Source organism: Lepidochelys olivacea (genome assembly GCF_965140295.1).
Source record: "Lepidochelys olivacea isolate rLepOli2 genome assembly, chromosome: 3".
Lineage (NCBI taxonomy): Eukaryota > Metazoa > Chordata > Testudines > Cheloniidae > Lepidochelys > Lepidochelys olivacea.
The window spans coordinates 15,536,744-15,559,385 of NC_140413.1; the positions used below are offsets into that span (position 1 = coordinate 15,536,744).

The window sequence follows — 22,642 nt, forward strand, 5'->3', positions numbered from 1 at the left end:
TTGCCTTATCAACCTTCTCTCCAAAGTTATTTACTTACTCCTATTCCTGTCTTTGCTAGCTTAATTGTTAACTCAGCCCAGAAAATACCTTTATGAAGATGGTTAAGTTGCATATATCAAAATAAGATGAATACACATGAGGCTTTACAATTTCATATCCCAGACCCTTGGTTCAGTCACATTCTATTTATGAAACCAGAACTCTCCCCTGTCTCTTTACTATTTACCAGAAATAATTACAACAGTAATTAAAACAGACACCTATTAAATCTTTTCATAAAACTGTTACAAATTTCAGAGGGTTTTTTAACAATCTTAGTTATCACTTGAATACTACTTGCAGTGATAAAAGTGAGTTTACAAGTACAAATAGGAAAGAACATTCTTGACTAGAGTCAAAGCATGCCATATTTTAGTAAGTGGTTTTTTGAACAGCACAAGCTTTCTTATTTCCTAAATTCACAGTTGCAATATATTTTAACGCCAGCTTTCACTAACTCAGTCACATGCAATCTTAAAGTACTCAAAAAAGCACACACATCCCACCCTGTGCCATTTCAAAGAGCATGGGCTGGAGCATTCATTATATTTCTCCAATGGTATCATTTCCTGTGCTTACAGGTTTAGGATTGTGCATTTGTAAACGTAACCAATATTAGATAGGTGCCCTGCAGCTATTCCTAAACAACAGACATTAAAGTTTATTTTATTTACACTAAAACAAAACATGAAAACAAAGACCGCTTTTAGTTTGTAGGGATATACAAATCAAAATAGCTGAACACGCAACTCCCCCACTTCAAAACCTGTCAGTTATTTTTACAGTACAGTGCATGTTTCAACTTAAACAGGTTTTGTGACTAGCAAAATCCCTTTTTCCTGGGGGTATTGGCTCACACATACAAAAGTTTCTCTTAGAACACATTGCTCTTCACTAAACTGTATGTTTGGGTATGGGAATTTTGGGCACAAATGTTATTGTTGACAGATGTACTGAACTTTTCCCCCTAAATTAGTAAATTGCCTAACAGATTGAATTATACCACTTTTAAGCTGATTTAAAAAAAAAAATTGCAAGTGCTTACTACACCCTTGAGGATATAATTTACTTGCTCACTGTGGAGTTTTCTAAAAAGCCACATTAACACCCCTGCCACGTTGAGAGAAAGAATAACTATTCAATGATGCAAAGAAAGATCACATTGTCTATCTTGTATGAAAATTTTAATACCAAGGTCATTGGGAAGAGGGGACAGAGCTTGAGTGAAGAAGCTACTGGAAACAGACAGTAAGGGGAGATTATCTAGGCTTCTGCAAGGAAGTGCTGTCAGACTGTAGGTCTCAGTTTTGTATGTGAATATTTATTCTATTGATCTGCAAGAATTATTGCATATAGGTTACTAAGATCAGAAAAGGTAGAGATTTTATACATCAAAACATCTCCCCTTACCGTCCAACCAAGATACTTTCCACCAATTCCTGAGGACAAGACTGCCAAAGTAAAAATTGCAGTGGATCCTGACCTTCCTGTGAATAAAGTTTACTGGTAGCCCGATTTTAATCTAGGTTCATCTGCTCTGAACTTCAAGGTCTTAGCCACTACTGTGAACACCATTTTCATCTGTTTTAGAAGAATTATTTGTCTGATAAACTACTGACAAGTCTACTGACAAGTCTACTTCTGTTATCACCTGACTCACTAAAAACAGGTTGTGGGCTACTCCAGCAACAGGCAGCTTTACATTATTGGCACTATGGCCACAGGGTGATTTTCCTTGACTACCTAAACCAAGATGGAGGTGGAGCAATAGCACATGCTCCCCAGGACAATCACAACAGAATTTCAGACATGAGTCAGATTAAGTTATATAGCATGCCGAGTTTTGAAACTGAATTCTGTGACTACCAACTCAGTTTCAGTATTCTTGCCCATCCCACTTTAACAATAAGATATAGCCCATGAAACACCAGCCTTCTGTGGGTCATATAACTCAATTTAGAAATGCAAAACCCTGCCTGCTACAATTAAAGACCAAAATGCAACTTGCAACTTGTACAAACACTATCCTAGTGATATTTATGTTGAATGCACAAAATCAGAGCATTTTGGATAGTATACATTTAATCTGCCCATCCTTCCACTGTGGATGCCTTACACTCTTTTCTTAACCTAAACAGATTTTTGTTTAAATCCATGATTTGTTTAAATTCAGAAGACCAAGAGCTTAGTGAATCTAAAAATGATTTCTATTTCCCTAATATTAGCCCAAAATGAAGTATCCAAGAGTTTAAAGTTACTAAATCTCTACATACATATCCTTCCAGTGTTATCTAGAGGGTTTTCAACCCTGAAAAATCAAGTGGTTATATAGAGCAACAGAAACAAGCTCTCCCTGTATGCATCTGTTACACATTTACTCCAGTGCACCACATGTATTAATTTTCGCAGATCTACTTACCTAATTTCTAGGAAAACTTTTAAGCTCAGAATAGCTAGAATAACTTTTCATTGTTTTTATTAAAGTGCCTTCACTGGAAAGTAATATTACCCTTGTAGTAATGGCTGGGAAATTTCAGAGTGTTGCACCTGCATGCTAGGTAGGTGGCTGTGGATTAAGTGTTTAATAAAAACTAAAAGAAAAACAACAACAAGAATGCTACCAAGAAAAACTCCTATAAAATAGGCATAGGACTCCGGTGCATAATATCTAGGATTCAGGTCTCTTGGAACTTCCATAAGAAGCATATCTTCCATATTGCTGAGTGACCCATTGTTTGGCAATGGACTGATACTAAGCAGATGGCACAACAAGGGATACAGATCTGTGAGACTCATGGCTTCTTTGGTGGTATTCTTTCTAAAGGCAGGACCATAGGCCAAGAAGATTGGGTGCATTTCTGGTAGGACGTTGTCGTATCCATGATTACCCACTGGAAAGAAAAGAAAAAGTGAGTTATCAAAAACTCTTGACACCTTCAAGTTGTTAAAACACTTCCATTGCTCACTAAAAGTAGGAAATATTGAATCTTTGGACCTTTTCCCAGAAAATCCTCAATTCAAAAGGAAAAACAAACAGCCTAATTTATTGTAGCAAAGATTTAACTACATTTCTGAACAAGCACACAAACTTTAAGTAGTAGCTAACAGTCATAATACTAGACATTGTGAATCAATGCCTAAACGGTTAGCATTCATTTCACATAAATCATCAAGGGAGTCACTTAAAGCATTCAAGAATTTACTGCAGGAGGCTTCTGTATTGGCAGGGAGGCTAGAGGAGTTGATTCAAGAGCCATCAGAGACAGGAGAGGCCTATGAAGGGAAAGCTCAGAAGGTGTTAGAGTTTGGCGTGCAGTCACAGGCATCATGCACCGAAGCCTGCTTAAAGGAGAGAATTCTACTCAACAACTGGGCTGGCGGCTCTATACCAAATGGAAGCTTTTTTCTCAACCTCTGCTTGACTACTGGCCAATGTCCAGCCTTCTGGAACTCAGAGGTAGTGCGAGACCCTGACTCATCCTCTACCCCACATGCCTGTCAATGATATGGAAAAGATATGGCGACAGAAGCATGGAAAGGTCTCACAACTAGTGCTTCAATTCAGTTTTCTTGAAAAGAGCCACAGTCTCACAGCTCATAGGTAGCCCTACACCAGGAGAAATGTGTGCACATGAATACATGCATCATGCAGGAAAAAAGTGAGGAAATAGTTGGATTAATATGAACAGTGAAAATATTTGGTAAACTATGAAGGGTACTTTGACATCAGCTTTTCACCAGTTGGAAAGTTTGCTTTTAAGTGATCCTAGAACTGACAAGATTAGCAGCATAAGACAGAATCAGCATTTAAACTTACTGAGAGTATCACCTCTAAGATGAGCATCCCATATTAACCCAGTAATGAAAAGCCTCCGATGAAATCCCAAACCTGGCTCTCCTCCATGGATACCTCCGCCTCACTATTTTGTTTAAATTTGTACACAGCATTGCTTTCTAGTTTTTCCATGAAAGTGGCAGGGGTCATAACCATCTGTATCATACCACTTTATACCATCTTTCAAAGACCACCATGAACATACTTTGTTATCACATCATTCTTCCCAACAGACAAAGTAAGTAGGTGATGGAATGAAAATAGTGCCCATCTTGGAACAGGATGCACTGACAAGTGGAAGAAGGTCGAAGGCCTATATTTTTTTCAAGAAGTGCTAAAATACATGTCTTCTGACTATCAGGCCCCTTTAAAGTGTCTCAAGCTGGGCACAGAAAAATGGCAGCAGTCACTTTTGAAAATTTACACCCAAAACTCTCGAGGATCATGCCCTAAAAAATAAACAGAAGGAAAGATGATGACCACATAAAGCCGCATGGACATCCTAATTAGAATATCCTGATATACTTACAAATGCAGTAACTCTTACATCAGGCATTTGGGTGAGAGGAACAATGTGCGGCTAGGCCAGGAGTGGGCAAACTACGGCCCGCGGGCTGCGTCCAGCCAGTCAGACCTTTTAATCCAGACCTCGATGTCCGTTGGGGGTTTGCCCCACTCCGGTGTGCCTGCCAGGGAGGGGAGCTAGAGGCTTACAAGCGCTCAAGGCCTGATCCCACTCCCCGGCAGGAGCGCCAGGTGGGCAGGGGGAGCAGGGCAAGCCCCTGAACCCACTCCCCGGCTGGAGCTCCGGAGTGGGGAAAGTGATGAGGTGGACCTGGATAAGGGGATGGGCCATGGCCCACCCATGGCTACACCCCAGCACAGTGTGTCTTTTCTGATTTTAAAAAAACACGTTGCCATTGCAGCTCTTTTGAAAATGAGGCCCTGCATGTAGTGCATGCAATCTTGTAAAGCACCAGTTTGACGTAATGGCAACAGTTCAGATTTTCTTTTCCCTTTCAAAAATGAGTGCTAAAAGCTAAGAAAAAAAAAAAGAAAACAAGAAGTGGACAGTAAGTGTTGGGTTTTTAACAGAGAAAGGAATGCAAAATGTTTTTTCACAAACATGAACCCGAAGGCTGTATTCCTGATTTGTCAGGAGAGCATCGCAGTGTTCAAGGAGTGCAATTTGAATCACCATTTTTCAACAAAACATCCTAATTATGGCAGCAATTTAACAACTGAGGAAAGGGCAAGAAAAGCTGAGGAACTCGCCATGAACTTAAAAGTTAAGCAAAATATTTATGTGCGACAAGCTACAGTCAAGGAAGCCATTACAAAGGCAACTTATGCTCTGGCGTTTAAAATTGCTAAACAAAATAAGCCTTTTGCTGAAGGGGAGTTTTTGAAAGAATGCATTGTTGATGTTGCTGGCATGCTGTGACCAGAATACCGAAACAAACAGTTTGTTACGAAGAACTGTTACTTGCCATGTATACAATTCAGAATACAATTCAGAAAAACTGGACGAGTTTTATGCCTCCTTGAGTGAAACAAAGTTCCCAAATATCTGCAAGGTAGCACAGAAAATCCTTATTTTGTTCAGGTCCACCTATGTTTGCGAACAAACAATTTTCCCTGCTGAATTACAACTAATCTCGCTACAGATCCCAGTTAACTGACCAACATCTCAGCTTGGTATTGCGGATTTCCACAATGATAATGGCACTGGATTTTGATGCCATTGTAAAGAAGGGTGACCAGCTGCAGGTTCACATTAATCAAAGGGGGTAAGTTTAGTTTAATTACTGTAATATGTTATGGTGGTATACTTATAATAGTAAGTAAGGTTTTATGTTTATTTCCACCAAAATATAATCTTTATTAAATAAAGTTTATTTGAATCTCTCTTCTTCAGAGTTAAACTGAACATCAACGACATTCCTTAATTATGGTTTAAAAGTTTGAATATATTTTGGTTATTGCCACGATCAAATGGAGATACACTGATGATTCAACAAAGCTAATTACAGATTGAAAAGAAGTCAGCAATAAATGTGAAAAACTACCAAACTTTTACGTAGTGCAGTACACTGAAAAGTTTTAGCTAACATACAATCTGTGTTCGGACAGGAGCAAAATTGTGTGGTAAAATCAACAAACAGCTCAGTAATGTAATTTTCTAACAGCACATTGTTCAACAGAACTATTTTAATAGCATTGATTTTGAAACAAACTTGTGTTGTCCCTGTTTGAACACGAATTGTTAATTTCATGAGCATTCATGGCCCGCCATACAATTTCCATATCCAGATGGAGCCCTCATTCCAAAACGTTTGCCCACCCCTGGGCTAGTATTTTCTTTGCCTGTTTAACAAAAGTGTTCTCCAATTTCTGAATCAGCAGACCAGTTTTTCTCATCCATCTCAGAAGTCCCTTCCAAAGCAATGTCTATGTATTCTGCACTACAGACTAATCCCCCCTCAGATCAACAGGCTGAATTGGCAGTTCTTCATACCACAATGCCATACTTTACAGAATTGTGCTCTAGGTTCTTAAGAAGTTCCAAGATACAGGTCTTGCAAAAGGAAGCTGCTTATTTTTTAAAGTTATATTTGTGATCAGCTAAGTTTTCTGAAGCCACTTTAGGACTGGATTTTCAAAAGCTCCTACAAGTTGTTGGGAGCACAAGTCCCACTAACTTTCAATGTGATGGTACATCTCAGTCCCTTTGGGGGTTCTGAAAATTCCACCCATATGTTTGAAGACCTCTTAACCCTTTTAAAGCCAGGTATGGGCTTTGGGGGCTGGAGAGGGGGTCACAGCATTTAATAACTTTTTATTGTGCTAGTTTGAATAGAAAAGAATTTATAGCTCTGAAACAGAATGAAGAAAAATATACTTACAGAGAAGTTGATCAGACTTGTTTTGTAAGATTTCCCATCCTTTATCAGCCATTGCTAAGATTGGTTGAATTTTACTGTTGTGTTTGTAATGTAATCTATTCGGAATCTCCTCCTTTTTATAAACAGTCATGTTGGGATGAGCATTGACCAAGGCTTCATACACTTCATCAAGTTTGCCTTAGACCAAATAAAACAAGAACTTAATAGTGACAAAACACAAGTAGCGATGATGAGTCACTTAGTATACATGCTAGCAACAGCTTAAATGATCTATTTCAGCAGTAGGTATGAAGGATGAAAATAATTGTTATACTGATAAGCAGAATTTAGCCATAAAGGAAGTTATAGACACACAGGCTGTGATAATTTTATTAAGAGTTTTGGATGGTCATATTAGTCACCAGAAAGGTTTGGTGAAATCACATAACAACTTATTGGAACGTGCTCTTATGGTCATGTCCCTCAATATAAAATTACAACAGTTCTCTTATGTTATGCTTTTCTTTTTATTTAACACAAGAGTAAAATGGTCTACTTTTTGTAGTATCATTGTGCCCAGCAGTATGAGTTGGACTTATTTACTTCAGTTAGAAGGAATTTAGGTAAGCCCCTTTGTGGATAACTGGATTCTTCCCAGTTACATATAAAGCTTGAGAGCTGGGAAGTGACACTTTCTCTCGTGTTCTGTTCAGAGCACACAGATTTCTCAAGGAGCAGAGCTTCAAAGGGGATTGCCACATTTCCCCAGAAACCATCTATGGTGCTCAGTAGCACCTCAGTGGCAGTTGGGTTGCTTTAGAGTTTATCTTACTTTAAAAAGCTGCATTGGGAGCTGTTGATTTCTCCATGGCAGCCTCGAAAGCATAACTTTTACTTAGGAGGAAGCCAACAATCTTCAGTTTAAGTCCACAGTATTTACTTGAGAGAATTTCAGTCCCCATTTTGGTATCTGGCCCTAATTGACTTTGTCTCCTCTTTATCTCACCATTTCAAATTATAGGCGTGGCAATTTTCTTCAAATGGTGGTTAGGTCCCAACTATGCAGCTAAGCAATCAATTCATGGTTTTAGGGGGGGGAGTCCAACTCTGTATTCATAGAATATCAGGGTTGGAAGGGACCTCAGGAGGTCATCTAGTCCAACCCCCTGCTCAAAGCAGGACCAATCCCCAACTAAATCATCCCAGACAGGGCTTTGTCAAGCCTGACCTTAAAAATATCTAAGGAAGGAGATTCCACCACCTCCCTAAGTAACCCATTCCAGTGTTTCACCACCCTCTGAGTGAAAAAGTTTTTCCTAATATCCAACCTAAACCTCCCCCACTGCAACTTGAGACCATTACTTCTTGTTCTGTCATCAGCTACCACTGAGAACAGTCTAGAGCCATCCTCTTTGGAACCCCCTTTTAGGTAGTTGAAAGCAGCTATCAAATCCCCCCTCATTCTTCTCTTCCGCAGACTAAAAAATCCCAGTTCCCTCAGCCTCTCCTCAGAAGTCATGTGCTCCTGTCCCTAATCATTTTTGTTGCCCTCCGCTGGACTCTTTCCAATTTTTCCACATCCTTCTTGTAGTGTGGGGCCCAAAACTGGACACAGTACTCCAGATGAGGCCTCACCAGTGTCCAATAGAGGGGAACGATCACGTCCCTCGATCTGCTGTCAATGCCCCTACGTATACATCCCAAAATGCCATTGGCCTTCTTGCCAACAAGGGCACACTGTTGACTCATATCCAGCTTCTCGTCCACTGTAACCCCTAGGTCCTTTTTTGCCGAACTGCTGCCGAGCTATTCGGTCCCTAGTCTGTAGCGGTGCATGGGATTCTTCTGTCCTAAGTGCAGGACTCTGCACTTGTCCTTGTCGAACCTCATCAGATTTCTTTTGGCCCAATCCTCTAATTTGTCTAGGGCCCTCTGTATCCTATCCCTACCCTCCAACGTATCTACCTCTCCTCCCAGTTTAGTGTCATCTGTATTATATGATCCTAATGATATATTCTGTCTTTGGAAATTCTTTACTTCTTATTGTTAATGTTCCTGTAATGCTCAGAGGTCCAAATCCAGATTAGGCCATTACTGCGCTAGGTACGGTACAAAAACTGGTTCCTGCCCAAGGAGTTTACAACTTATTTCAAGACAACAAGCAAGAAACAAGCAATAAGGTGGAATGGGAAGGAAGATGAAAGTAAATCATAAGATTAGACAGTTACATAGTCTAAGGGCATGCACAACTTGAATATTCACACCAGATTAAAAATTTAGGGAAACTATAGAAATAGATGGGAGGTTTAAAAGAACAGTAGAAACATGTAAAGGTTCAAATATATTTTAATCTACAAATTTTTGTTCATCATTGTCTATTATTTGTATTGTAGCGCCTCAGAGCCTGTCATGAACTAGGACCCCATTGTGCTAGTCACTGTACAAACACAGAGCAAAGAGATTCTCTGCCTCAAAAACTTTACTATCTGCATCAATTTCTCTCTTCTTCTAGAGATCTATTTCTGTACTACTTTTATCATTTACCTATTTCTGTTTTCTCTAAAGTGTGTTGCAAAGGCAGCTATGGAATGGGAAGTGGAGGAAGATGAGGGGAGAGTAGTAGGGGAGGAGCAGTGCAAAGCGTATAGACATGGAGTAGGGCTAAGAAGCAGTAAATAGTAGGGTCCAGGAAGCATGGTGAAGGGAAAAATAAGTATCAGTAAAATGTCAGAGACTCCACAAATGGAAACTGGAGGAGTCAAAGGTGCTGCTTTTTGAAGAAATATTGTCTGATGCCAGGGATCTTGCCCTTGTCTTCATCCCTGGCTTTTAACACTGTTCTCCTGTGATTTACTCAGGAAAGCTTAGGCCCAAATAAATTTGTTAGTCTCTAAGGTGCCACAAGTACTCCTTGTTGTTTTTACCAGAGGGTATGGCTAGACTGCAACAAACACCCGTGGCTGGCCTGTGTCAGCTGGCTTGAGCTAAGGGGCTATAAAATTGCAGTACAGATGATTGGGCTCAGACTGGAGCACAGGCTCTGAGACTCTTCTGCCCCAACCCCTTGTGGGGTCCCAGAGCCTGGGCTCCAGCCCGAGTCCCAGTGTCTACACTGGAATTTTATAGCCTCCAGCGCTAGCCCCATGGGCCTGAGTCAGCTACCACAAGGCCAGCCACAGGTGTTTTACTGTAGTGTAGACAAACCCAGAGAAACCCCCTGACAAATTTCAAGTCCCTGTGCCAAAGCATGGAAGCAATGAAATGGTTGTAATTTTTTTAAAACATAGGCAGCAACGTATTTCCCCTTAAGTTTATTCTCTGAAATAACAGAACTGTTTTAGCAGAAACTTTTAAAAAGTCAACCTGAGGTAGATCGTTGGCATGGAAAATGTCACCTCCAGTGATTAAAATCTGGCAAGTTATAAACTTGTGGGTCTTGTAGTTGAAAGTGTCATGCAACCTTCTCTTTAGGTCATGCTCTCAGATCCATCTATACAATATATTCCATCTTTAGAAGATAAAGGTAACCGAATATCACTGTCCTCAATTCCTTTCTTGGCAAGTTCTGTGCTTGCGGTTCCAGCTTCCCTTGGCCTCACAAGGCCCCATCCTGCTCCCACTGAAATCAATGGCAGTTCTGCCCCCAGCTACAGTGAGAGCAGGACTGGGGCCTTGGTGACACTACTACCCCTTACACAGAACACGGAAGGCTATTTTGGACGATTGATGGCATCTGCTATTGTAGAGCAATCATCTAAAATAGCCTTCCTGGTCTTGTTTAGATAGAGGTGATACCATGAAGTTTCAGAGAAGAAACTCTGAATCCAAGACTTGATAGGTTACGTAGACGAGGAAGGGGGTTTGAAAACGGATATAATTTGGTTCCTAAGCTTGCTCCTATATGTGCTGGGTTTTGAGTATTAAAGCTTTGCAGTTTGCTTTTCCTTGCTATCATGCCTTCCCTGTTTTAATAGTAATAAGCCTGAGCATGCTGAATCTATTTACAATATAATTTAGGACTGCGTCACATGCGCTATGCAAGTCAGAATTTTGTCACTTTAGCTGAGCAGGACGTTTCTGCAGCACTAGCTGATATTTAGAAATAAAGCTGCTATGTTCTTTTTGTGTTTCATGCATCCACATTTCAAAACAGGCAGCACGCCAGACCCCGACAAGTGGTCTCTTTGCAGCCTAGAAAGAACTGAAGGGTCGGAAGTGTGGTTTTAACGGTCACCAAATGTTTCTTATTTGTCTTTGGGGCTAAAACTATGACCTTATTTAGTAAAAAGGTCACAGCATGCTTCTTATAAGTGGATCCTCTCTCTCCTCTGACTGCTAGACCAAGTTCTGTCTTCAGTTACACCAATACATTCTGACTGAAGGCAATGTGGTTGTACATGTCCACCCACTTCCTGCAACCCTGCTCCCCTTTACAAAGCATTAAAGTCTCTTTTCTCACACCTAGATTGAGAGAAGATAGTAACCTCTTCCTGGACATACAACCTTAGCCTCAAATTAAAGTTAGTCACATTTGTATGTAAACTAAGGGCAGAATTTGGTCTGCAATGTTCAGCATGTAGGATGATGTACTTCTCTCAGAAAGGTTCAAATACCCCTTAAGTATATCACTGGGGTTGCCCAAGCTGAGAAAGGCCAAGTCTGATTTTTTTGGAGAGGGTAGGGGACACGCAGAGGAAGAGGAAAAAGAGCAGTATATTCTGATAAGAGGTTGGTATATCAGATCCCTCCTAGCAAACATTAAAAACATCTCAGCTTCTACTTTTGATAGATGTCACTGGCTTCAACCAGTCAACTATAAGTAAGAAGATACAATGAAGCATGGGTTTGCCCTATCAGAAATAATCTGCACTCCAAACTTTTTAGAACAAGTTTTTCCTCTCCTTGCTGAAGACGGGCACTAGTGCTGCACTGACCTTTGGGGCCTAAACACATTAAACATGATAATAGTGGCTAAATTAGCTATAAGAATTTACTTTCTTATTTGATTTCTTAAAACATAATTCCACACAAAAATTGAAAATAAAACCTCTAGCTATGGCTAGTGACTCAGTAAGAAGTAGTTAATTGTTGGACAATTCAAAAAGAGTTAAAGCCTATTGGGAAAAAGAAAGTAATTTTAGCTATGCCTATGAAAGACTAGTTTTATATTATCAGCAAACTAAAGAACTGAAACAAAACATGAAAAATCAGCATCTTCAAGCACAAGATGCTATTTAAAGCAGTGACCTCCGAATGGATAGAAAAAAAAGTACATTATGCAGCAATGAGATAACAAAGTAAGATGCCACTCCTATTAAAGGGACACGCTGCAAATCATTTAAAAAAATCCTGTCAATTAATGTTTTAGAAATTAAACTGAAGAGGTTTAAAAAAAATCTATGTTTATTTTCAACATCTGCTTCCATTTCACAGTTCACTCAGCTTGGACAGCAAATACCCTTGTGAGCTTCACTTTGTTTTCATACACTAGTACAATGCTGCAAATGCTGCAGAGAAGTGTTTAAAGCCACAATATAAATCTTTTTAAAACCTGAATACATTTTTATTAAAATCAGCTCCTGTAAAATTGTATTTATTTTAAATTCAATCTAGATTTGGGACCTTGATCACCTTTCAATGCATGTTTATATTTCATGGAGAGGAATTACAAAAATAGGTAGGAATTAAGTTAGAAATACAAGTTTATGATAAATATATTGCAAATATTTCCAAGGAAGAAGGCCCTCTGCATTCAATTTTAAAATTCTGTGCCACTATTTTCTTCTTCTCTGTTATATAACCACCACAGAACCAAAAGAAATGGTCACAGACGAATACACTAGTTGTCACTGCTGGAGAGTTGTGATCTAATTTTGTTTACATGCTGGTGAGAATCAGGGGTAACCCTGTTGAAGTCAATGAAGGTAAATAAGTGAAACCAGCATGAGGCCCTTGGTGATTCAAGTCAAGTATGAGTATGGAGAAAACCCTATTGGATACTCCTCAACATCATATTTGGCAATGAGATATCAACATGATAGGTGCCTAATGGTTATACAGTACAGACCCGTTTACACGCGGATGTCAGGAGTCAAGCCATCACGACTGCATGTTAATGGACAGCGGGTTAAGAGGGCGATGCTGAAGTATCTTAAGATATCTATATACATACATACATATATACACACACACACACAATTATCTAGGATTACATACGTATTCACAGTGTCCCAAATACTGCAGGCCTATCTGTTAAAGGCGCTTTGCAAGAATATAAATTCAAATGTGTAATCTAATAAAAACGTTACTACTACTACACAGGGCTGAAAGTAACTCAGAACACTTAGCGGTATGGGGTAGGGGCGGGGCTAGGTTCAGCACCCCCCAGCCAGCCCTTCCAGGCCGCCTGGTCTGTGCCACCCAAGGTTCCCATGGTGATTTAAAGGGCCCAGAGCTCCGGAAGCTGCTGCTGCAGTAGCGGCGTCCGGAGCCCCGGGCCCTTTTAAATCGCCAGCACTGGGGCAGCTGCTCCCTTTGCCCCCCCCCACCCGTCAGCAGCCGAGGGGGGGCAAAAGGGACAGGGACCTTAAAGCGCTGCCGTGGCAAAGGACCTTGCAGTGCTTTAACGTCTTGTCCTATCCTTGGAGGTTAAGGAGAACATTTTTTCTCTCTCCTTGTATCAACCTTTATTATACTTGAAAACTGTTATGTCCCCTCTCAGTCTTCTCTTCTCTGGACTAAACAAACGCCTTTTAAATCGCCAGCACCGGGGCAGCTGCTCCCTTTGCCCCCCACACCCATCAGCAGCCGAGGGGAGGCAAAAGGGGCAGGGACCTTAAAGTGCTGCAGGGTCCTTTCTCCAGTTTGTCCAAATCTTTCCTGAAATGTTGCCCCCCGGAACAGGACTCAAGATTCCAGTTGAGGCCTAATCAGCGCAGAGTAGAGTGGAAGAATTACTTCTCTTGTCTTGTTTGCAACACTTCTGCTAATACAGCCCAGAATGTTTGCTTTGTTTTAGAACACTGTTGCACTGCTGACTCATATTTAGCTTGTGATCCACTATGACCCCCAAATCACTTTCTGCAGTGCTCCTTCCTAGGCTGTCATTTCCCACTTTTATATGTGTGCAACTGATTGTTCTTTCCTAAGTGGAGTACTTAGCATTTGTCCTTATTGACTGTTATCCTATTTACTTCAGACCATTTCTCCAGATCATTTTGAATTTTAATCCTATCCTCCAAAGCACTTGTAACCCCTCCCATCTTGGTATTATTTGCAAACTATAGAAGTGCACTCTCTATGCCATTATCTAAATGATTGGTGAAGATATTGAATAGAATTGGACCCAGAACTGATCCCTGCGGGACCCCACTTGTTATGTCCTTCCAGCTTGACTGTGAACCACTGATTTCTCCTCTCTGGGAATGGTTTTCCAACCAGGTATTCAAACACCTTACAGTAGCTCCATCAAGGTTGTATTTCCCTAGTTTATTTATGAGAAGATCATGTGAGATAGTATCAAAAGCCTTACTAAAGTCAAGATATGCCACATCTACCACTGCTCCCCCTCCCCCCATCCACAAGGCTTGTTACCCTGTCATTTTAATGCCATAGTTCCTACCTTCTTTTGGCAAAATCGCTACCACAGGAGAATGGTCAACCATTGTATACAGCTCTCTAGCCACATATCGATCAAGCTCTATGAGCCTTTCTGAAGAAGACTGTGTCATTCCATGGTCACTTGTGATTATGATATTCAGTGTGTCCCACAACTTTGCTTTCTTCAGTTCTGACACAAGATATCCCAGCTTGTCATCAATCTCACTAATGACTGCGCCCATACGTGGATTTTCTGGGCCTAAAACATGCCCCATCGCATCAGGCTGCTCCCAATACAGAAGACCAAAATTTATGGGTTCTTCTGAGGTAAACCAATCAATAAGTTTGTTAACTCGATCTTCGAATGAAACAGACTCATTGTAAAACATATAGTGTGTAGGAAAGACTCCATGTATTTTTACATCTGTTCCAGGCCACATAGCAGCTCCGGTTCTATGTCCTTCCATTTGATTGGTGACCCATATTGGACAGGCCTCTTCCCAGAACTTTGAATTATAGATGTTCATGCTGTTCAGGGAGAAAGTTTTGTTCAGGACAGGATCATACATTTCATTAGCAACCATGCCATGGCTCTCTGCATAGAGACCTGTCACCATTGTATAATGATTAGGATAAGTTTTTGTAATAAATACATTAGTAACCTGTTTAACATGAGCACCATTCTTCATGATATAATGAAAGTTAGGCGTTGGGACTTTATAAATATAATCCCATCGAAATCCATCAAAAGATAATAGTAACATTCTGGACTGGTCCTGCTGGAAACAAAGTGTGCTTGGAAAAGTCATCATACAGACTGCCAAGACTCCCCAGTAGCAATTCAAAGCCATCCTGGAAAAGCTTTTTCACTCAGGCACAAAGTTCGTATCTCTAGAATACAAAGGCAAAATTCGGTTACCACTTCAGCAAGTTAATTATCTTGAATACTTATCTTTACTACAGTATAAGTGAATCTGAACAAGTCAGTGAGTAATCCCTGTCAAGAGGTAATCATGTGGCTCCCATCACTGTGGAACGCCTCACAAACATTAGTGGATTTCCCCTCACAACACCCCTGCTAGGTAAGGAAATAGTATTATCCCCATTTTACAGATGAATAACTGAGGCACAGAAAGATTTAATGATTTACCCAACGTTACACAGGAGTCTGTGGTACAGCCAGTGCTTTGAACAAAAAAAAACATTCTTCCTTGTCCACCCTGACAAATTTGCCAACATTTGAGACACTATATATATATATATATATATACACACACACACACCCCCATGTAAATCTATCTTGAGTGTATGTGTATATATGTACATACATACACACACTCAAGATAAACTTACAAGGGGGGAGGGGAAAGAGGTTTCTGTGTATAAAACTATTTCTTTAAAGCTTCCAGTTCCTTGTTAGGTTTGTTCTTCAAGTAATAAATAAGATACTATATTTTCACTAACTCCAAGACTAAGCCTGATATAGGCAACTAAATTATTTAGACACCAGCTTCTTGAAGTGATGCTACTCAAAGTAATTATCAGGTGCTAAGTGCAACCCTGGGTTTCAAGTTCTTGGGGGAAAAAAAGACTAAAAGCTTTTAACTCTAAAAGAGACAAGGAGTTAATACCAGATTGTGGCAGCAAAGGTACCAAATAAAGAGTCACCAAGTATATGTTAGCTGTTCAGCAGAGGAGAAGCAAGTCATCACAGGGAGGCTACAGTTAAAATTTCATTAACACTCCCTAAGTGTATTTTGATACTGGAATATCATATGTTCAGTAGAATAGAAGAATTACTTCTCATGTCGTGCTACTTTGATCATAAAGGCACTATCAATTTTAAACTACTATCAATCTGGCTCACATTGAAACTAGAGATTTAGAGGTGAAATACTCCATACAACTCTCAGCCATCTAATTTCCCCTCACATACAAAGACTTTAAATCTATCTGCTACCAAAAGTCTCTTGATTTATGAAGGAAAAAGGCAGAAAAGGAGAAAGATTAACTAGCATCTCAGATGATTCACAACTGCACTTTCTAATCAGTCCAGTGCTAAGCATAAAAATTGTTTTGTCCTTTTAAATCAACAGTCACTGACTTCTGAATATACTTAATACAGAAAGCATGAAATGAGAAATTCTTTGCTAAAATGAGAAAATTCTTATATCTAATCTGACCACTGTAAACTAAAACCACTGATTGTTATGGGTTGCATGCAGAAAATGTTTTCTTCCTAGATAGCCATGAAAATAATTAGCTGTGTCTGATCAGCCGATTCATTAAGAAATCAGCTGCCAGCAGACACCCTGAAAGGAGTTATCTATATATAACAGCAGGTGCAGAGCTCATACAAAATGAAGTCATCCTCTCTTGTGATGCTACTTATTCACTGAAGGCTTTAGTTTTATCCTTCCCATATACTTCTAATCAAGACTCATTAATTATTCCAATTCAAGGCAGGCATATATTCCTGTAAAGCCTTGAAAACAGGTTTACATGCAACAGCTCGTGTCCCAAAAACCCATTAAAAATGCCTGTTTGTCCTGCCAAGAGGATTATTCCTCTATTTGTTACAGGCTTGCTGCATATGGCTGTTTCCTCGTTCTGTTGTTATTTTAACCAGTTCTAGTAGACTGATGGGTCCATTGCCACATAACAGCAACAGTGAGGCACATCATGCAGATTTGCCTTTCACTCTTTATCCAATACATTCATTATTTTAATGACTTTTGAAATCAACAATATACAGCCTTCCACTGAAATCAGTACTAGTTTTACAGTGAATATCAAGTAGACCACATCCACAAGGCTTATGATTGATTATCCTTGTGCATCTGATCTCTCAAGCTGAACTTTCCTTAAAAGACAAGGTTGAAGAACAAAATGAAGGCAGAACTCTTGTTTTATCTATCTGTGGAAATCAACCAAGTACTTGTGAGCCAAAGACTGCCTCAGTGTTAATCTCCACAACCTTTGGCAATTTTTTCTCCTTCCCATCAGCTTATAGCCTGGATCCCAAACCCTGCCCCAGCTCAGCTCTCTCCTATAATACTTCTATCAATCAATCTGAACTACCTATATAGGCACTCAAATGGCCCTCATATATGAACACCTCACAAATATTAATGGATTTATCCTCAAAACACTTCTCTGAGGTATCCAGTATCGGGGTAGCGTGTTAGTTTGTATCCACAAAAACAACAAGGAGTCTGGTGACACCTTAAAGACTAAAAGATTTATTTGGGCATAAGCTTTCGTGGGTAAAAAACACTTCTTCAGATCCAACTGTGGTTTTTTTACCCACAAAAGCTTATGCCCAAATAAATCTGTTAGTCTTTAAGGTGCCACCAGACTCCTTGTTGTTTCTCTAAGGGAGGAAACTATTATCTTCATTATACATATGGTCAATAACATAGCCAAGAATTGAACCTGGATCTCCTGGTCCCAATTCAGTGTTTTAATCTCAAGATCACCATTCTTCATGGTTTTTACAATTTCTGCTTCACAATATAATGTTTGAAAGCATAGCAACAAAAGTGACAGAGGAGTAGACCTAAGCAAAAGGATGTGAGATGTGGACATGTGAAGAAAACAACATTATAGTCTTCAAATACATGGAGGGACCAATTTCTATCACAAATCACCAAACAGTAATGGGTTTAAGACAGAGCTGGGAAAAAGTGAAGGTTACATTACAGAAAAACTTGATAACTTGTTCTATTGCAGAATCATTTTTACAGTTAACAAGGAAGATTACAGAAAAGAATGAATTAGAAAATAGCAGGTACTAAAGACCTCTTTAATACAGTGGGGAACTGGGAGCCTGGTGTGGAGCCCAGGCAGCAGATGGGTTCCAGCTGGAGCCCCGCCCCAAGTCCTGGGGTGACAGCCCAGCTGTGAGCCCTGCAGGGTTCACAGCAAGGAGCTTTTCTTGTCAATTTCACAGCTCCAGTGCCTAGCCATGAAATTGACAAGAATGACAGCCAACAGCCAAGGTAAGTAAGATAGTGTCTACACAGTTACTGTAGCACCCTAACTACACTGAAATAAGCCCTATGCCTCTCCTGGAGGTGGAATTATTAGGTCGGTGTAGTAGGGCACTTACACTGGCAGGAGCAAGCTTTAGCGTACACACTGACATAACTAGATCAATGTAAGCTCCCTTAAGTTGCCCTAACTCTATAGTGGAGATTGGACCGTAGCCTGACAAAGAAACAGCAGAGAGACAACAAATGGATTCTATGACAACTTTGCTGGGTGGCGCACTGGCTTGGCCAGAATGGACTACGTCTTAACCTTTGCTTCTCTATGGTGCTTGCTAACCTAAGAACTTCCAAATAGATCCTACTCTCTTTTGAGTAGGGCTGCCTGGCTGAGGTGCACTGGTCCCTGAGAAGTGTAAAAGTCATGATCTATCTCAGTTGGACTCACTGGGCAGAGTTCACAATGTGAAACAGGTGTACCGGAGCCCAGAGGCTCAGTCTCAGAGGCATTGAGGTCCAGTGACCTATCTTTAAGGAAGAGTGGGATCCATGGGGGATCTGGTACGCAGAAGAGGCTCCTCCAAGGAACTATTTAAAAACTGGGGTGCAGCACAGATACTGGGTCTGTGACCATCATCTAATCATCTCTTCTTGCCTTAAGAATCTATTAAACACATTCACTGAAGTTTGACATAAAAGGGATGACATACTGGAGGAGATCAATAGGGATGAAGACATTACAGGGATCTTCCACTAGAACCCCTTTTTCGCCCCTGACAGTGTTCACGCCTGTTATTTCAAGCTGACCAGGGCTGTTTTTTTTTAGGCTTAGTTACACCATAGCATATATTTGTGTGAGGTTACAACGTGTCCGGGAAGTACACTGGATAGTTTTGATCAAATTTACATTCCATTATAAGCTGGCCCTCCTCCCCCTTCAGGTACTACCCAGTTAATATTCTGGCTTGGGTCTTTAATATCACATGTTTTACAGTGGACACAATTCTGAGCATTTATCTGCAACCGTAACCCTTCTCCTGTTTCCAGGGAAACATATTCATAAACACCTGCAGGACAGAATCTCTGTTCTGGCCCATTGTATATAGCTAAATTTTTGTTCACAGGGACACTGTCATCCTTCAGAGTCAAATGAGGAGGCTGGTCATGTTCATGATTTGTCCCACTTAGAGCCACAGAGGACAGGAGATCAAAACTGATTTTTCCATCAGGCTTTGGATATTCAATAGGAGTACAATCTTTGGCTGGCTTTAGCTGATCAGAGTCTGGCCCTGGATGTTTTAATGTCCATAGTTCCATTCCTCTCAGTATCCAATAAAATATACCAGTATAAATCATTCCTCCATAGACACCCAGTACTCCATGGCAGGAAGGTCCGATATTCCTAACAGAATAGAGCTCTTTCCACACCCGGGATTTCTTCAAGTTTTCTTCATATTCAGGCACATCAAGTCCTATTGTCTTCGATTGGAGGTTCTCATTAGTTAGTTGGTTGAAAACAGCTTCTGAAGCCAACATGCCACTTTTCATTGCAGTGTGTGTACCTTTGATTTTAGGAACATTCATGAAACGAAGACTGCAACCAATTAATACTCCACCAGGGAAAGTGAGTTTGGGTATAGACTGGAAACCACCTTCATTCAAGGCTCTAGCACCATAGCCAATCCTTTTTCCACCCTCAAAAGTGGGCTCCACACTGGGATGATGCTTCCATCTCTGGAACTTTTTAAATGGGCTCAAATAGGGATTTTGATAATCTAAACCAACCACAAACCCAAGAGCTACCAATGGTTCACCTTCATTTGAATGATAAAGAAATGATCCTCCATATGTATGTCTGTCCAAGGGCCAGCCCACAGTGTGTTCCACTCTTCCTGGTTTCCATTTCTTTTCATCAATAAGCCACAACTCTTTCAGTCCGATACCATAGCTCTGGGGTTGACATTTGTCCCTTAGATTGTAATTGTTTGGCAAGATGTCCATGACAACCTTCTGCAAAGAACGTGACTTTGGCATGTAGCTCCAAACCTCTTTCAAAGATAGCTTTAGGTGCTCCATCCTTTTGAATGCCTACATCATTAGTGGCAATCCCTTTCACACCGCCATCTTCATGAAAAAGAACCTCAGCTGCTGCATAGCCTGGATACACCTCAACACCCAAAGCTTCTGCTTGCTCACCCAGCCAATTCACAAAGTGCTCCAGGCGCACTATATAATTCCCATGATTAGTCATTGGAAGGCCTAGAAGAATTGGCACTGGAATTCTGGAATTCTTTGTTAAAATCCCAAATTTGTCTTCAGTTACTGGAGTCTGAAGTGGAGCCCCTTGCTCCTTCCAGACCGGTAAGAGTTCTTCCAAAGCTCGTGGCTCAAGACAAGCACCAGAAAGTATATGTGCACCGATCTGAGCAGCCTTCTCCACCAAGCAAACACGAACTTCTTTGCCATACTCATTGGCTAACTGTTTAAGTCAAATAGCTGCAGAAAGACCCGCAGGGCCTGCTCCAACTATAACAACATCAGCTTCTTCTGCAAATCTTTCCATGTTCACCCCTTCCCATCGTTTGTCTTTGTTCCGAGAATGAATAGTATAGTGTGTAGTGATTCGAGGCACAGAGGAAGTAGAAGCCCATCTTGCAATACACAAAGGCGGTAGAATGTCTTCCTTTACTGACTTTAAAGCATGCAAACAATGATGTGCTTGGCTGGAGAGCGTGCAGAGCGGCAGTGGCATGGTGCCTGCCTGGTCGCCCCCTGGGGACGGGGCAGCCTCCCCTCAGAGCCGGGACAGGGGGCGAACGCTGCCACTGCCCGCTATGCACAGCCTGCCCCCCAAAGCGCCCGGGGGTCCCCCGCTCTGCCTTCCCCGAGCACCCGGGCTCTGAAGCTCCGGGTCAGCCTGCCGCCGCGAGCCCACACACAGCCCCAGCCAATGGCATTCACCCCACACAGCACACACCCGCAGCTCTCGCCACCCCGTCCCCGCCCCACTGCGCCTGCGCACCAGGCTACCTGCCGGGAGACCTGACCAGGGCTGTTGCATAGGTCTTGTTTCCCTAAGATGACAGTGGGAAGTTTGGTTTTAACCTGCCACATGCACCTTGCCTTGATAAAATTACTGAGAGGAGCCCTGGGCATTCAGATACACTAGGGTGATGGGCTTATAACAGACAATAATTTAGATTGCAATCCAAGCAAAATGTCTCAAAAGCACAGTTCAGTGTAGAAATGCAGAGGGGATCAGCACGGAGCATTTGGATCAAGCAGGACAGAGGGAGATGTGAGCCTGTGTGGCTTTTTGGGGGTGGGAGGGGTGGAGAGGTTATCTTCTCCTTCCCACCAACCTGCACATCTAAAATTAGTCAGGGAAATCAATAGTAAAATAGATTTCAGAGTAGCAGCCGTGTTAGTCTGTATTCGCAAAAAGAAAAGGAGGACTTGTGGCACCTTAGAGACTAACCAATTTATTTGAGCATGAGCTTTCGTGAGCTACATCCGATGAAGTGAGCTGTAGCTCACGAAAGCTCATGCTCAAATAAATTGGTTAGTCTCTAAGGTGCCACGAGTCCTCCTTTTCTTTTTTAGTAAAATAGAGGTTTAGCAAACCCCACCCAGCCTCATCCTCCAGCTGGCCTCCTGATCCCTAGCTGGGGGAGACAGGCACCCACACAACCTGCCCCCAATCTAGAGAAGCAAGTCTCAGGGGCAGCCACCCCACCCCCCATGTCCTTGTCTGGGCACACCCGATACATGGGTCTAGAAGGGGGAGCTGACAACCCCCTAGGACAACATGTCGGTATCCACAGGGGAGCCAGCACCACCCCTCCACAGAACGGCATCCCACGGGGCCAGAGGGAAGAGCCGGCAACGCCCCCCATAGATCGGTATCCCGGGAGGGGGCCCGAGTGGGGAGCCGGCACCGCGATAGGTCGGTATCCCAGGAGGGGGAGGGGCGAGCGCGGGCCCAGCCACTCACGGGGGAGGGGGGCAGAGGGGGCACGTACCTCAGCGCCTCAGCCACACGCTCCTGGCGGCCCGCTCACAAGCGGTACCGCGCCGAGCCGCTGCTCCGCGCCCCTCCCAGACCCCGCCCCTTCCCGGATAAGCCCCGCCTCCTCCCGCCTATTGTTCGGGCACTTCCTGTGCCCCGCTCCCTGCCCCCAATGGCCAGCGACGCTGTCCGTCAGGTGTTGGGGAAGCGGGGCGGAGAGGGACGCGTGCGCAGTCGGGAGAGCAGGTGACGGGCGCGGGCCGGGTGTTGCCATGGTGCCGCGGG

At 41.9% G+C, this 22,642-nt stretch overlaps 1 protein-coding gene and 1 pseudogene across 2 annotated transcripts; both read right to left on the reverse strand.

Moving 5' to 3' along the window:
- Window positions 1-395: 395 nt before the first annotated feature.
- On the reverse strand, window positions 396-22,459 carry ENPP5 (ectonucleotide pyrophosphatase/phosphodiesterase family member 5). The gene is made up of 4 exons (XM_084622951.1): window positions 22,371-22,459; window positions 14,382-15,250; window positions 6,782-6,958; window positions 396-2,931 (listed from the first exon to the last, which is right to left on the reverse strand). Exons 2-4 carry the CDS (start codon window positions 15,208-15,210, stop codon window positions 2,546-2,548), a joined length of 1,392 nt encoding a protein of 463 aa, XP_084479077.1. The 5' UTR covers window positions 15,211-15,250; window positions 22,371-22,459; the 3' UTR covers window positions 396-2,545.
- On the reverse strand, window positions 18,974-21,171 carry LOC311517752 (electron transfer flavoprotein-ubiquinone oxidoreductase, mitochondrial pseudogene; annotated as a pseudogene). Its single transcript has one exon. The product of its transcript is annotated as an electron transfer flavoprotein-ubiquinone oxidoreductase, mitochondrial pseudogene (transcript).
- Window positions 22,460-22,642: the final 183 nt, after the last annotated feature.

Excerpts from the sequence above, each read along its gene's own strand:
- ENPP5 (XM_084622951.1), bottom strand. The coding sequence starts at position 15,210 with ATGGCTTTGAATTGCTACTGGGGAGTCTTGGCAGTCTGTATGATGACT. Across the intron at positions 6,959-14,381 it reads AGCGATTTTGCCAAAAGAAG|GCAAACTTGATGAAGTGTAT; the intron begins GTAGGAACTATG and ends ATTTGGTCTAAG. Across the intron at positions 2,932-6,781 it reads CAAGTCTGATCAACTTCTCT|TGGGTAATCATGGATACGAC; the intron begins GTAAGTATATTT and ends TTTTCTTTCCAG.